At 49.6% G+C, this 14,078-nt stretch overlaps 1 protein-coding gene across 30 annotated transcripts in view; it reads right to left on the bottom strand.

Annotated features, from left to right (window-relative positions):
• Positions 1-14,078, bottom strand: part of Tmem63c (transmembrane protein 63c) — a 71,993-nt gene continuing 57,915 nt past the window's right edge. For 18 of the 30 annotated variants that reach the window (XM_087553361.1, XM_087553349.1, XM_087553363.1 and 15 more), the window contains 6 exons: positions 10,145-10,307; positions 9,809-9,914; positions 9,260-9,427; positions 7,512-7,621; positions 5,435-5,506; positions 1-2,594 (listed from right to left, as the gene is read on the bottom strand). In XM_087553361.1, coding sequence (XP_087409487.1) covers positions 2,400-2,594; positions 5,435-5,506; positions 7,512-7,621; positions 9,260-9,427; positions 9,809-9,914; positions 10,145-10,307 — 814 coding nt within the window. In that variant the 3' untranslated portion in view covers positions 1-2,399. 30 annotated transcript variants of the gene reach the window in all.

The raw sequence follows: 14,078 nt of genomic DNA, 5'->3' as shown, positions 1-14,078 counted from the left end.
TTAGGAGGACTTGTTTATTCAAGGCACAGTCATACATCAATAACAAGAAGGTTCAGCATTCTGGCACATTCCCTTAGTGGTAGCAACTGTGGTTAGTCCACACCCCTCCAGGACACCCCCTCCCCCCGAGGATACAACACTGCTGATAGGCACTTTGCTTCCAGAGGCAGTTGAGGGACAGGCAGGCAGGGATGAGGCTGCTCTAAGCCCAGTAAGGGTCCCCCCCTCTGTGAGGCTCTGTGTCATTCCGGGTCTCCTGGGAGGCATCTCCCTTCAGAGGGGATCAAAGAAGATGGACTGAGAGTGAGGCCAGGGTGGGATGATGACCAATGGGCTGGGATGGCAGGTGCTGAGGAGGGCCTTTAGTGACCTTGCAAACTCAAGGTCTAGTCAGGGGGACAGCTCCTGGAAGAGCAGAGAGGGATCCACCACTTGCCCAACATCGGCATCAGAACCAGGCCAATTTTGACCCAGATTCAGAGGGGGAAGGCCCTCTGGCCATCCTGCCCTGCTGTCTACAGGACCCCTTATACCTGAAGCTTCCATGGGTTACAGTGGATCAGGGTAGAAGGGAGAGCCAGCAGCGGCAGACAGAGCTGCAGGCATCTGGGGCAGGCGCCAGCAAGCAGTGCCCAGAGAAAAGGCCCTGGACTAGGTTCTGGTTGCATTCTAGATCACTACACACCAAGTACACATGGTTGGGGGGGTAGACTGTAACTCCCCACTTTGGGCAGAGCTAGATGTTGGGCCTGACCACTCTGCTATGAAGAAGTTCTTCACTTTATTGATGAAATCCCTGGGCCTCGGGCCTCGGGGTACTGGAGTACGTAAGGGCCTGGCTGCCTGTAGTTCTACCCTTATTCCAAGCTTGACAAGGATTGGAGGTAGCCACTTTTGCAGCTGACTCAAGCTCTCTGCAAAGATCACTATGCTAGCATTTGGGGACAAGTCATGGGCTGGGACACTCCCTGCTCCTTGAGCAACTGTTGCTGCCCTGGAGTGAAGCTTGGAACTGCCCAAGTGGCCCGGGTGTGACAGAGATGGAGCAGAGGCCAGGCCAGCGATCTGTTTTTAGGGCAGCCATAGCTGCAGACACTGGGATGGAATAAGTCTAGACCCACCTGTAGTAAATGGGCAGCAAAGAGGAACCCAGGTATCTGGGAAGGAGTTTCAGGGACTACAGACCCCTTGGTTCAGGTGGCTCAGGCTTCATGGTAGTCCTGAAAATACCTTGTCCTAAGAGGCAGAAGTTGGAACACCTCAGAAGGGGGCAGAGGTGCTGAGCCACCAGCATTTTGGGGGCTTGCTCCTCCAGCCAGAGGCTTGCCCATCAGAAGGGTCTTCTCCGTGGGGAGCGGGGGACACCACTCCTCTTCTGGGTAACCCTGGCGGGACTGGGACGATGCCACCACTGTGGGAAAGCATTTGTAACTCCTGAGCCGCTACCACACTGGAGGCCAGGCAGGGCAGCTTGAAAGAGGAAGAGTCCTTCTGAGGGCAGGGGATGGCCAGTACCTTCACCACTCTTGGCCATGCTGGGACACAGCACTCACATACATGGGGCAGAGGATGCCTTGGTGGCTGCCTCCAGGTTTTGGGGATCTTTTCATTTATCCTTGGGACTGAGGTGTGCCTAATTTCCATGGCTCAGTTTTGGAGAGAAGACATTGTTTCCTGAACTCTATGCCACCCCTACACACACACACACACACACACACACACACACACACACACACACACACACACACCCTTAAGTCGACCAGCAAGGATTAGGCATAGTTTCCTTTACCACATGCATGTAGGTCTCCTTTAATGAGCCCGAGTAGGTGTCCCAGCTACCATTATAAGTAGATAGCAGAGCAGAGAAACAGGGAAGGCCTCAGTCACTCCCCAGGCTTGTCCCAGCTGCCTCTTGCTCAGAGGATGAGGTACAGAGTTTCTAGATGCTCTGTAGGGAAACCTGTGATGAGACAGCCACCGGTATCTTGTTCACAAGGCCCAGTACACATACCTTTCTCTGCTCAGACTGCAGTGGAGGATGGGGGTCTGGAGCAATCCTTGGTGGGCAGCTGGAGTTGGGTAGGGGATGATGAACCCCCCAGAAAGCTGTCAGTGGGCTTCTTCCTACCTCTTCCTTATGCACACTCGTACCAGCTTGACCCCAGCACGACACACAGCATATAGTCTCTTGGGTCCTGGACTTCAGCTACCAGTCCCAGAAACATGGCCTAAGCCTCCTCCACTCCAGCCCACCCTTTCTGACTGGTCAGCAGATTTGGCTCTTCAAAGGGCCACAGGGTGGCAGATGTCTGTCAGGAGCTTCCCAAAGTCTGTGGGAGGGAGCTCCTGCCTGCCTTCCCTCACCAGGCTCTCCCCTGACCCCTCAGCTGGAGTCCTAATCAGTGGCTCTGGCCCTCTAGTTCCAGCCCTTCCTGGAACTGGGCTGGGTCCAGCTCCCTTGCAAAGCCTCTCAGACCACTCTCTTCTTCTCCCTCTTCTGGCTGGCTGTTCATGGTGCCATAGGTGTGCCGGGCTGGGGAGGAGGCGGGGGTCAGGTTCAGCTCCGGTTCCTGTAGCACGGTGGCCACGTACAGCTGCTCGGGACAGAGAGGGGAAGGTGAGATGAGGCACAGTCATATCAGAGGCAAGTATAGGGTACACTGTCTCTCCTCATGCCCCACCCTGTCACTTCTGCCTACCCCGCCCCCCAGCAGGCTTGTCCTTCTTCTGGCTTGTTCTTCATCATTGAGTGAGCGCCAAAGAGACGAAGCCTGCTGGCTACCTCGGAGCTGACAGGGTTGGTTTAGTATCAGGCAGGCTTCCCAGCTCGTTTACACATTATCTGTTCCCAGGAGAAAATGGCCTAGGTGCCCACTGAACTGGAGAGGCTCCCATTTACCAGCTAGAATGTTTTCCTGCAATATGTCACAGATTCAGAGCTTGAGAGCGCTAGTTGGTTCCTGTCACACCGAGGGCTGGTTTCAGGAATGCCAGGGAAGGCGTCAGATTAGAGACACACGGGGAGTACTAGGGGAAGGGGCAATCTGTCACCTGTTGCAATGGCTTTTCATCGCTCTCTCTACTTTAAAAGTCAGTAATGATGAGATAAACCTAACACCTTTCCATACTCTAGTATACATAGACGGCTTCAGGTGGTGAGGGAACCGTCCTGGGAAACACCTAGACACGGGCATAGCACCAAAGCACACCTGGTAGACATTTTGGCTGTAAAAAAGGAAATGGTAGCTGAACAGTGGGAAAAACAGGTGGCAAACCCAGCAGTCTCACTAGCGCCACTCACAGGAATGAATGGGGTATTACAGATCGCCGAGGTGAAGCACTGGACTTCAGGGTACATTCTAGCTCCAGCACTGAACTTGAGCCTCTCAAGCATCCAGCTTTCAGGGAATGGGGAAGGGAGGGAAAGCTGGGAGCATTCTGCAGGGCTGGCTTGGTCTTTCCAAGTCCTAATCTAGCAAAGATACTCAACTAGTTCTGGGTCTAGGCCAGTTATAAAAGATGAGTAACGAGGGCTATTTGAATCCGGGTAGGCAAAAAGATCAAAATGCATGTATGTCAGCACGCTGTCCATTGCCCAGGTTATAAAAATGTATGTACAGTGGAATTCCACTTGAGCAAAAAAAAAAATCCATATATGCATGTAGAATATTCCATATATATATGAGCACAAGCTATTTGGAAGAGATACACACATCCACAGAGATCTCAAAGAATGTACACCAGTGTCTCAGTGACCATCCCTCGGTGATGGGAGTATGAACGTTTTATTTCATCGTTCTTGCTCCTCTCGTTTCTCATTCCCACAGTTGCCTACCATGTCCATATACCACTATCATAAGCATAAAGGATTTGTAAGAGTCTAAGTCGGGCATGGGCACCCGCCTGTGAAGTCCCTGTTACTCTGGAAGCTGAGGTGGGAGAATCACTTGAATTTGAAGATGGAGACCGGGATGCCCACATGGAAACCCTGTCTCAAAAAATAAACACATGCATAAATAATAAGTTCGATCATCCTTTCTTTTTTCTTTAAGCACAAATCTTATAGTTAAACGAACCTGGTTCAAACTCTGGCCACGCCCTAGCTCAGGAGTATAGCTACCTAGTATGCATAAGGTCATGGGTTCAATCAGTCTCCCACACAGAAAAGCAGTAATAATTAAGTTTGGGGGATGAAAAGTCCCTAACGATGGGAGTTTATTGATCCAGAAAAAAAGCAAGGCTTCCGGCTCTTAGATCTCCCCTGTACCAGCGAGAGTGCTCCTATCAGCCAGAGAAAGTCATCCCTGATCTGTTCCTCTCAAAGACAGTTTGTCACTGACTGTAAGGGTTTGGGTTTGGTTTATCCTTTCAAGTGAGGCACAACCAGGGTTCGGACACATCTCTTGTGCGTGCCCACGGCCGGGTGAGTCTGCTAATGTTGTTGGGCTTTGACTCAACTCTGCTCGCCTCAAAAAAAAAAAGAAAGAAAGAAGGAAGGAAGGAAGGAAGGAAGAAGAAAAAAGAAAGCCCCTGGACAGTGTAGGCCCTGCCCAAGGTATCCTCTGTATATCCATGTGAGGCATTGTCTTCTGTTTTCCCCACAGGTTCCAGATCTCTTCTGGCCTTTGCCCAGGCTCTTCTCTCTTCCTCCAATACTCTTCCCACACCCTGTTTCACCCGGCAACCTTGACTCCCATTCCTCCAGCTGCATGACATAGTCCCTTCTTGGGGAAGCTTCCCCAAGTGCCCAGGTCCGCCGGCACCCTTCTTCAGTGCTCGTTGGAGGTACCTAGCACTGGGGTACAAAGGATCCTGTGCCCAGCTTTAAATATGCCTAAATGATCACATGGGCACATGTGGCAAGGATGAGGGGCAAGGGGTCCTGTCATCCAGGCGAGCCAAAGGCCATGGGAGCCTCTCCCAGTCCACTGGTCACACACTCTGTGTCCAGCCTCGGCTCTCGGCAGGCTAGTAGACTCATCCATCGGGTGCTGCCCCTGCCTTACCATTCACTGGGTCCATCAATAGCTCCCTGCAGCTCTGTCTGCACCGCTCTGGCCAACACCTGTGCCCTGGAGGCAGCCTTGGGTCCCGAGGCCGAGCCCCAGCATGGCCCTGCAACTACTCCATTGCGGTCTCTGAGATATGGATCTCACTGATGGTGTACGGCAACTCTGGCTCTCTCCTCTCTGGGTGACTCCTATCCACTGTCGGGCTAGAGCTGGGTCTTCTCACCTCATTCTTCAGCCAGGGCCACGGAAGCATTTGGACCTGGGCCAAGTCCTGCTGTGTCACAAGAGGGAACCCAGGGGTCCCAGCTCCTCCCCAGTACCCAGGGTAGGCACTAAACACTGGCGTCCCGCCCCCATGTCATTGGAGTGTACTGCCCCTGCAAGGCCCCACCCTCTTAACTCGTCTGTCCACAGAAACTCACAAGGGAGGTGGGAGTGGAGGTGGTGCTGCTTGGTTCCACATCAAACACAGTCTCTGTTTCTTCCTCAGGCTGCTGTGGGAAGAGTGAAGAGTGGTCCATCAAAAGATGGCGCCTGCCCTTTGCCCCCTCCCACCCTCTGCCCATACCACACCAGGGCCTCTGGCTTGCCACCGTGGCCCCTCAACTTCTTCCTTTTCCTTTTCCTTTTCTTTCTTTCTTTCTTTCTTTCTTTCTTTCTTTCTCTTTCTTTTTTTCTTCCTTCCTTCCTTTTTTGTTTTGTTTTTTTTTGGGTTTTTGTTTGTTTTTGAAGACAGGATTTCTCTGTTTCTCTCTGTAGTCCTGGCTCTTGTGGAACTGGCTCTGTAGACCAGGCTGGCCTCCAACTCACAGAGATCTGCCTGCCTCTGCCTCCTGAGTGTGGGACTAAAGGTGTATACCCTACCACTTGGTTGGCTCTTTGTCTTTTAGACATTTAGACCAGAAGGCAGGGCAGAAAGCTCAGAAAAAAAAAAAAAAAAAGGGAAAGAGTTGGGTGCTAAGAATCCCTTCTGGAATGTTCTATTCCCAAAACCATAAAGGGGGAAACAATTATAGTTGGAATGGGTTTTAAAGAAGGGCCTGCTCTAACTGCTGTCTTTGTCTAGGGACCCTCGATCTTACCTAAGTTCCCCACCACCCTCCTCCTCTGGGGTGACACAAATGCAAACAGATCTTGTGATAATCATAGTATTAGAGTCTCTCTGTCTCTCTCTCTCTCTCTCTCTCTCTCTCTCTCTCTCTTTCTCTCTCTCTCTCTTTCTCTCTGTCTCTGTCTCTGTCTCTCTCGCTGTCTCTCTCTCTGTCTCTCTCTTTCTCTCTGTCTCTCTCTCTCTCTCTCTTTCTCTCTGTCTCTGTCTCTGTCTCTCTCTCTGTCTCTCTCTTTCTCTCTGTCTCTCTCTCTCTCTCTCTCTCTCTTTCTCTCTCTCTCTCTTTCTCTCTGTCTCTGTCTCTGTCTCTCTCTCTGTCTCTCTCTCTGTCTCTCTCTTTCTCTCTGTCTCTCTCTCTCTCTCTCTCTTTCTCTCTGTCTCTGTCTCTGTCTCTCTCTCTCTCTCTCTCTCTTTCTCTCTGTCTCTGTCTCTGTCTCTCTCTCTGTCTCTCTCTGTCTCTCTCTCTGTCTCTCTCTCTCTCTCTCTTTCTCTCTGTCTCTGTCTCTGTCTCTGTCTCTGTCTCTCTCTCTGTCTCTCTCTCTGTCTCTCTCTTTCTCTCTGTCTCTCTGTCTCTCTGTCTCTCTCTCTCTCTCTCTCTCTCTCTCTCTCTCTGTGTGTGTGTGTGTGTGTGTGTGTGTATTAGAGAAGAATTCGTTATGGCCCTCCTCTAGCCTGGAACTTACACTCTAATCGGGTCCCAGATACAGACAGATAGAGCAAGACGAAATGCTTCCAAGAAGGCTCCCTCTGCAGAGTGTCATACCTCAAATTATTATTTTTTCTTTATATACATCATTCAGAAAGAAAACCCTTTACTGCTATAAACAACTAGTTACTATAAAAAGTCAATTGGGGAGAGAAGTTCATAATCATGAAGTGCAAAAATTGTGTTTTATCCATTGGAAATCACTCCAGTGTCCCAGCGTGGATGGTCACTCTGAGAAATGCTGACGCAAATACGAGTCTTGTCTCCAGAGCCTGATGATTACCCTGGGTACCCCTGCCAAGAAGCCAGAGGACTCACTAGGGGCTCCTCTAAACAGACAGCCTCCAGCACCCCCATAGCCCTGGCTCCATTCACACCGTCCTTTGCCCCTCTCTGTTTCTCCCTCCTCCCCACTCTCTGAGCCCTTGCAGTGGTGCTCGCAGCGACTGGACCCGACTCATGTGGTGGGAGAGACACCTGTTATTCGGGAGAGGCGTTGGGAGGGTGGGGAGCAGTGCCTTTGGATGGCATGTGAGGCCACTGAGCCTGCAAACCTTGGGCTAAGGGTAATGGCCACCCCTCTTGTCCTGTTGTATTCTGGGTGCTTCTAGCAGGGCATCTCAAAGTCATATCTTTAGAACCAGAAGTATCAGCGGTGGGGAGGACAAGCTGGCTGACAACTTACCTCATACTGTTGGGCAATCCGGAACTTCCCCAGAAAAACGCCAGAAAAGGCGATGATCACGGAGATGATGATCGACGACAAGGAAAACAAAGTGATGCTGTGGAGGGAACCTGACAGGGATGAGAGAAGGCCGTGGGCATGGAGCTGGAGTGCCAAAGTCGGGGTGGAGGCAGGGCGGCAGAGCTGCTTTGCAGATGCCGGGGGCCACCCGCTTCAGAACCTCAATGGGACCACTGAGCTAGGGCAGAGAAGCCCCTGCACTGCCCCCCAGCAAGGAGTGAGCATGACACAAGGAGGTCATCCCCGTGTTCTTTTCAGCCAGTTTAGAATGTGGCTTATTGTGTGTTCTATGGAAAAACAGGATTTGGATGGATCTAAGTCACCCACACCAACATCCATTAAAAGGGAGTCTCTCTTGATCTGTCAACTACCCATTTCCATGGTTCCTCAGAGGTATCTTCAAGTCATCGGTTCTGCCCTCCCCCCCAGACTCTGAGCCTCCCTTTTCCTTGGTGGCCCCACTAAAAGGCAACCCAACATTCAAAAGTCATTTACATATTTTACCTGTGCATTGGTTTCCACAAAGGTAACAGATTTTTAACATGGAAAATTAACTCTCCAGTCTCAGGCGACTGTCAAATGAAGCTTACCGGTGCACGGGTGTGCAATAGCACAAACTGCTAAACAGCTTCAACAACATCCAGCCACCGAGGGCTAACAAAAGCCGTAGCCTTCAATGTGGCTGCCAAAGGCCACTCAAACAGACTCATGACTCACGAAGCCAGCCAGAGCATAATGTGCAGATAAAGACCCAGGATTTAAGATTGCGAGTTACAGTGTGGATAGTCACGACTTTATAAACAACAATAAACTAACACACACCCTCACTTTGCTCCCTCCCCTGAGCAAATGCCTAGCTAGAGTTGGGGAACAAAGGAAAAACAAACAAACAAACAAACAAAAAAACCACCCCACCCAGCTGTAGATGGAATTATGGGTAACAGCTTTTGGTCCCTGTAATTTTTCTTTTTCATTTTTGATATTTATAAAAAAGGCACTTAAGGGGGAAAATGCCTCCCAGGTGGCAGGAAACAATTTTAACAAATATTGACTGTGCTGTGACTATAATGGGAGGTGTCATTCTGACAGAGAGCAAGGAAAAATGCACCACAGGGGATACAGTAAGTTGCCACAGGAGGGAAGGGCAGTGGAGTTGGGAACCCCCTTGGGACATGAGTAACCCAGACGGGAGAGAGCTGAGGAGCACCCAGTCTGTGGCCACTGGGAACTTCTGTGAAGATGCCTCTGGTTTCCCCAAGACAGCAGAAGCATCTGTGTTTAACCAAACTGTGAGGGAAAGGTAGCCATCGTGGCAGAATCTGATTCCCTTTTCTGGGTTCTGGCAAACCCATGAAAGCAGGCATTGTACAGGCTCCCAGGGGAAATGGCATGGCCATCAGGTCCCAAAAGCTGCTCTTCTATTTTCTGCCCATCTACATTTAGAAAGGAAAGAATGTGACATTTTATACTCGAAGCCAGAGCCACATCATTTGGACTTTGCCTCTGTCTCAAAGTTCTGCCAAGGTTAATGCATGCACTGTGGTCCAGAGCAGTCACTGGACTTGGCCAAGTCCCACAGGCAATGTCCTGCTCATCCTAAGCTCTCCTCTTCTGTCAGAGGTATCTCAAGGGACTCACAGGACAGAGGTCAGGCAGAGGTGGGACCAAAGAGCAGGCTGGGCACCCACCTACTCTCAGGATTGAGAAGAAGAGCATCCAGAAGAGTCCCAACAGTGGGGCAAATATGGCCTGGTAGACAGCGGCCATGTGGATCTGCGCGTTCAGTTTGGTGGGCGCATAGGAGTAGTACATGTTATAGCGGTCTGTGATGTGCTTCATGCACAGATACAGCAGCCCTGGGGACCAGAAGACAGAGATACCTTTACTGGTTGCTCTAGTGCAGATCTGTGCTGCCCTCGGCTGCCTATAGAGCTTAGAGGCCAGACTCATTGTAACAAGGGCCCAGGATGGGCTGTGGGAGACCTACGGAGATGATTTCTGTCACCTCTAGAACAGATTCTGCCAGCTTGGTGATGTCATTCATTCATGCACGCATTTAACCAACATCCCTTGTGAGCAGCCATCCAAACAGTCCCATGGCTGGGCCCTGCTCCTCCCAGCTCCCTGCCAGTCTGTCCCAGATCTCCGCATGCTCTGGGAGGTGGCCTGTTGTCATGGAGATTGTTTCTCCTCTTATTTCTAGGGGCGGGGGGAGCAGTACCTCATAGATGACTTACCAAACGGGACGATTATAGGGCAAGTGATGCTATATGCCATCACCACGCTGAAGACGTTCAACATCCATGCATACTCTCGTCCAAATTGGAAATCCATGGCCAGATTCTAAGGCAGAAGGCAGGAGTCACCCTTAGTTTCCCTTGTCTTGCAAGCTTCTGGAATCCCTCTAGAGAGCTGGCTGGCAGCTCACTCCTAGAGACAACACTTCTTCCCACCTTGGAGTCCAAGAAATAGCCACCCATGGTCACAGGCCTCCATCGTGGGTCCTGGCACTCCTAGCTGACCCTTTCCTTTCTCTCCCAGAAGACTATGCTTACAGAAGGGCTGGACCTCACCTTTCTGATGTGAACTCTCTCTGGCTCTGATCTGGATAAGAAGAGGCGGGTGCAGTATGTGCAGAGTGACCCCAGGCGCATCAGCTCCATGCCTGTGCCAAACAGAGCTGATGTGATCACGTAGTTGATAAAGAACGCACCATTGTCTGGAAGGAACACGCACCTGGGCAGTGGAGGAAGGTAGGAGGCAGTGGAAGGATAGAAGAAAGAGATGTTGGGGGAGGAAAAGACAGAAACAGCAGAGAGAGTGGACAGAGAGAATAAAGATCTATAAACAGACAATATCAGCTATCTCTTAAATTCTTGCCAAAATGATTCTATGCATCAGGGTTTTCACAGGACAACAGTTGCCATCATTTGGACAAAGACTATGAAGAGCTAAAAGACCGGCGCGTCTCCAATCTCCACCAAGGAATTTCCACTTGTGTGACTACCTCAGGAGAAAGGGGTTTCCTATGCCAATGTCCTCCTGGGTACAGGGCTGACCTATGAAACTACCACTAATTCCCATGGAAGGAATGCCTGACAACAAGGAGGGACCTACCATGAAGACCCTGAGTACACACTGCCTGTATCCGTCCTGCTGGAAATGCTGGAAGGTTCTAGGAGACAGATGACAATGAGTGTGCTTCCAGTCCTGGCCACAGTGGGGCTGTGTGCCAGGATGGAATCAATGGCCACTCCTGCTTCTGTGCGCCTGGATACCAAGGCAGCCATTGTGACTTGGAAGTGGGTGAAAGTGTTTCTGACCCCTGCATGACTGAGGCAGTATGCCTCAATAAGATAAGATACACGTGTGTCTGTCCCCAAGCGTGTTCTGGTGTGAACCATGAGCTAGAAATCGATGGATATGGTTCCCAGCCAAGTCTAAATGGTGCCACGTGTCAGGATGCTCTTGGAGCTCACTTCTGTGACCATACACCCGGATTCCTTGGAGACCACTGTGGATTCAACTTTGATGAGTGTGCCAGTCAGCCCTGTCTCTATGGAGGTCTGTGTCTGGACAGAAGAGGCAATTCTCACTGTGACTGCACAAGTAGTGGATTCGCAGGGATGCATTGTGAGACAATATGAAAAAGTCACGTGAACTTTGGTGCCCCTTTGTCGGTCAAAGCCTTGTAACAATATACAACATGTGAAGACACTGTTGGAAGCTGTATTTGTTACTGCTGGTTTGGATTCACAGTGCCCTATGTGACATACATCAATGCAGTTGCAATCACTGACAGTTTGGGAGTTGGGGGTGGGGAATGTGCTGAGCTGTTCTCAGAGGATCAATAGGGACACATTGTAGGCCTGCAATGTGAAGGAGGCTTCAACTACCTTGGTATCTCAGGCTATGCTTTTATCTGTCATCTGGATTCACACACAGACAGGAACCTAGCTTAATTGTTCTCTGAGAGGCTCCAGAGAGGTAGCTGGCCAAAATGGATGCAGAGACCATGGTCAAATGGGAACTCTTGTGGAAGAGTTCGGGGAAAGATTGATGAACCCGGAGGAGATAGAGAGATAAACAGAGTCAACTAACCTGGACCCTTGGGACTCTCAGAGACTGAACCACCAACCAAAGAGAATACAATGGCTGGACTTAGGCCCCCTGCTATATGTAGCAGATGTGCAGCTTGGACCTCATGTAGATTCCCCAACAACTGGAGCAGGGACTTACCCTGACTGTTGCCTGCTTGTTGATCCTGTTCCCCTAAATGGGCTGCCTTGTCTGGCCTCAGTGGGAGAGGATGTGCCTAGTCCTGCAGTGACTTGAGGTGTCAGGGCGGGTTGAGATGCCAGGGGACATCTCCCCCTTCTCATAGGTGAAGGGGAATTGTGGTAGGGAGAGGTGCCATGGAGGGAGAGACTGGGGCTGGGGGGCTGCAATCTGGATGTAAAGTGAATAAATAAATTAATGAGAAAAAGATCCATAAATAGCCACTCTGCATCATGGCATTTTTAACCAATGATAGATCACATCTAAGATGGTGGCCTGCAGGCTGCATGCCCCAGGGAGGTAGGCACTTTACTCTGTGCAGGGACACCTAGAGGTGCAGTTCTCATGCACACACATGAATATAAACGCCTAGATACCAAGAACCCAATTTAACAAGCAGCCTTTTTGAGCAGACATATAGATGAACTAAATAAAATATGGTTTAGAATGGGACTGTTAGATGTCTAGCATCCGGATAGACTCAGAACTCTGAAGACATATGGTCTTAGAAGAGAAAATATGATGACATCTTTAAAAAAATGTTTTAAGGATTTGTTTTTTATTACTTTAAATACACATAGGGTATATGTGTTTGTGTGTGGAGATGCGCCCATGGGTGCAGGTGCCCACAGAGGCCAGAGGCATCAGATTCCCCTCGGGCTGGAGTGACAGGAGGTTGTGAGCCACCTAGAATAGGTGCTAGGAACCAAACCTGGGTCTTCTGCAAGAACGATACATGATCTTAACAGCTGAGCTATCTCTTCAGTCTGCGCGATGACATCTTTAGTTTCACTAACCTCTAATTGAAATTTGTCATTTCTTTCCTTGAAGAACATCAGCAAAAAAACCACAGGCCTTCACATAGCTTCACACACACAGACACACACACACACACACACATACACACACACACAGACACACACACAGACACACACACACAGACACACACAGACACACACACAGACACATACACACATACACACAGACACAGACACACAGACACAGACACACACACACAGGCACACACACACAGACATATACACACAGACACACACGCACACGCACAGACAGACAGACACACAGACAGACAGACACACACAGACACAATTATTTTAAAGAGAGACTTCAGAGTGTCTGGCATTTCTCAGCATCGCCATCTACACATCGTGTTATTGTCCCTGCACATCGTGTTATTGTCCCTGTCGAGAGAACTATGAGCCTCTGGCCACATTTCAGAATTTCTTCAAAAGCTCTTAAGAGGCAGAACTAGCTCAGAGGTAGAACATTTACCTAGTGAGCACAGGACGGAGGTGTGGTTCCCATAGGAGGCTGAGGAAGGGGAATCTCAAGTCTAGTAGGATCTGGGACTAAAAGCAACACTCTTCATGTTCTTTCTTCACGGAGTCCAAGTTGACTCAGGAGCTCAGCTTTATTACTGAGTAAACTGTACTGAAGACAGGTTGCCTAGCCAAAGATGAACCCATTCACTTTAGGGAAGAGCTTCCTAGGACTACAATGTCAGTTAACTAGAGAAAACTTAGAGGGTCCTGGTCCTTGCCTCAAAGAGCAAGCTGTGGAAAGATGAAGTCGTTTGCAATGTGTCTTTGAAAACTGGGGTTTTTCAAATACTATAAACCTTATTTAAAAAAACAACCAAAGCACAACAGGCTAGATTTATAGATCCTGTCACCACCCGCCTCCCCCCACTTTAATGTTCTTATTCCAGTAGTTTAGTCAGTCTTCACACGGATGTCTGCAAAGTAAACAAAAAGTGTAACATTACACTGCTTCTATTTAAAACGTATTATCTTATTGATGGGTTAACGAAGACTGCCACACACTGGAAAGCATTTTGATAACTGTATTTATTTTATTTTACTTTGAAATGATGGTTGGATGTGTGTGCGCATGTGTGGGTTTGTATAGGGAAGTACGGTGTTCAAGGAGGCCAGAAAGGACTGTTGGATCCCCTGGAGCTGGAGTTACAGTTTGGAACCACCTAGTGAACTCCGTCTTGTCCTTGGAAAAACAGTATACACTCCTAACCACTGAGCCATCCCTCTTGCCTCTGATAACAGCACGATGCATGTATGTTACACACTTACATACGCCACTTGTGGGTGATAACTGGAGACAACTTGGTCAGCTTCATGTATTTTAACAACACTACATTCATGCAAAATATTACCGGGTGAGGAAAACTATCTGAAGACATGTCGGGATCCCCTG

The sequence above is a fragment of the Rattus norvegicus genome, chromosome 6 (assembly GCF_021556685.1).
Source record: "Rattus norvegicus strain SHRSP/BbbUtx chromosome 6, alternate assembly SHRSP_T2T, whole genome shotgun sequence".
Taxonomy (NCBI): domain Eukaryota; kingdom Metazoa; phylum Chordata; class Mammalia; order Rodentia; family Muridae; genus Rattus; species Rattus norvegicus.
Note: the sequence above shows the minus strand (reverse complement) of the source record. Positions and strands in the feature narration are given on the sequence as shown.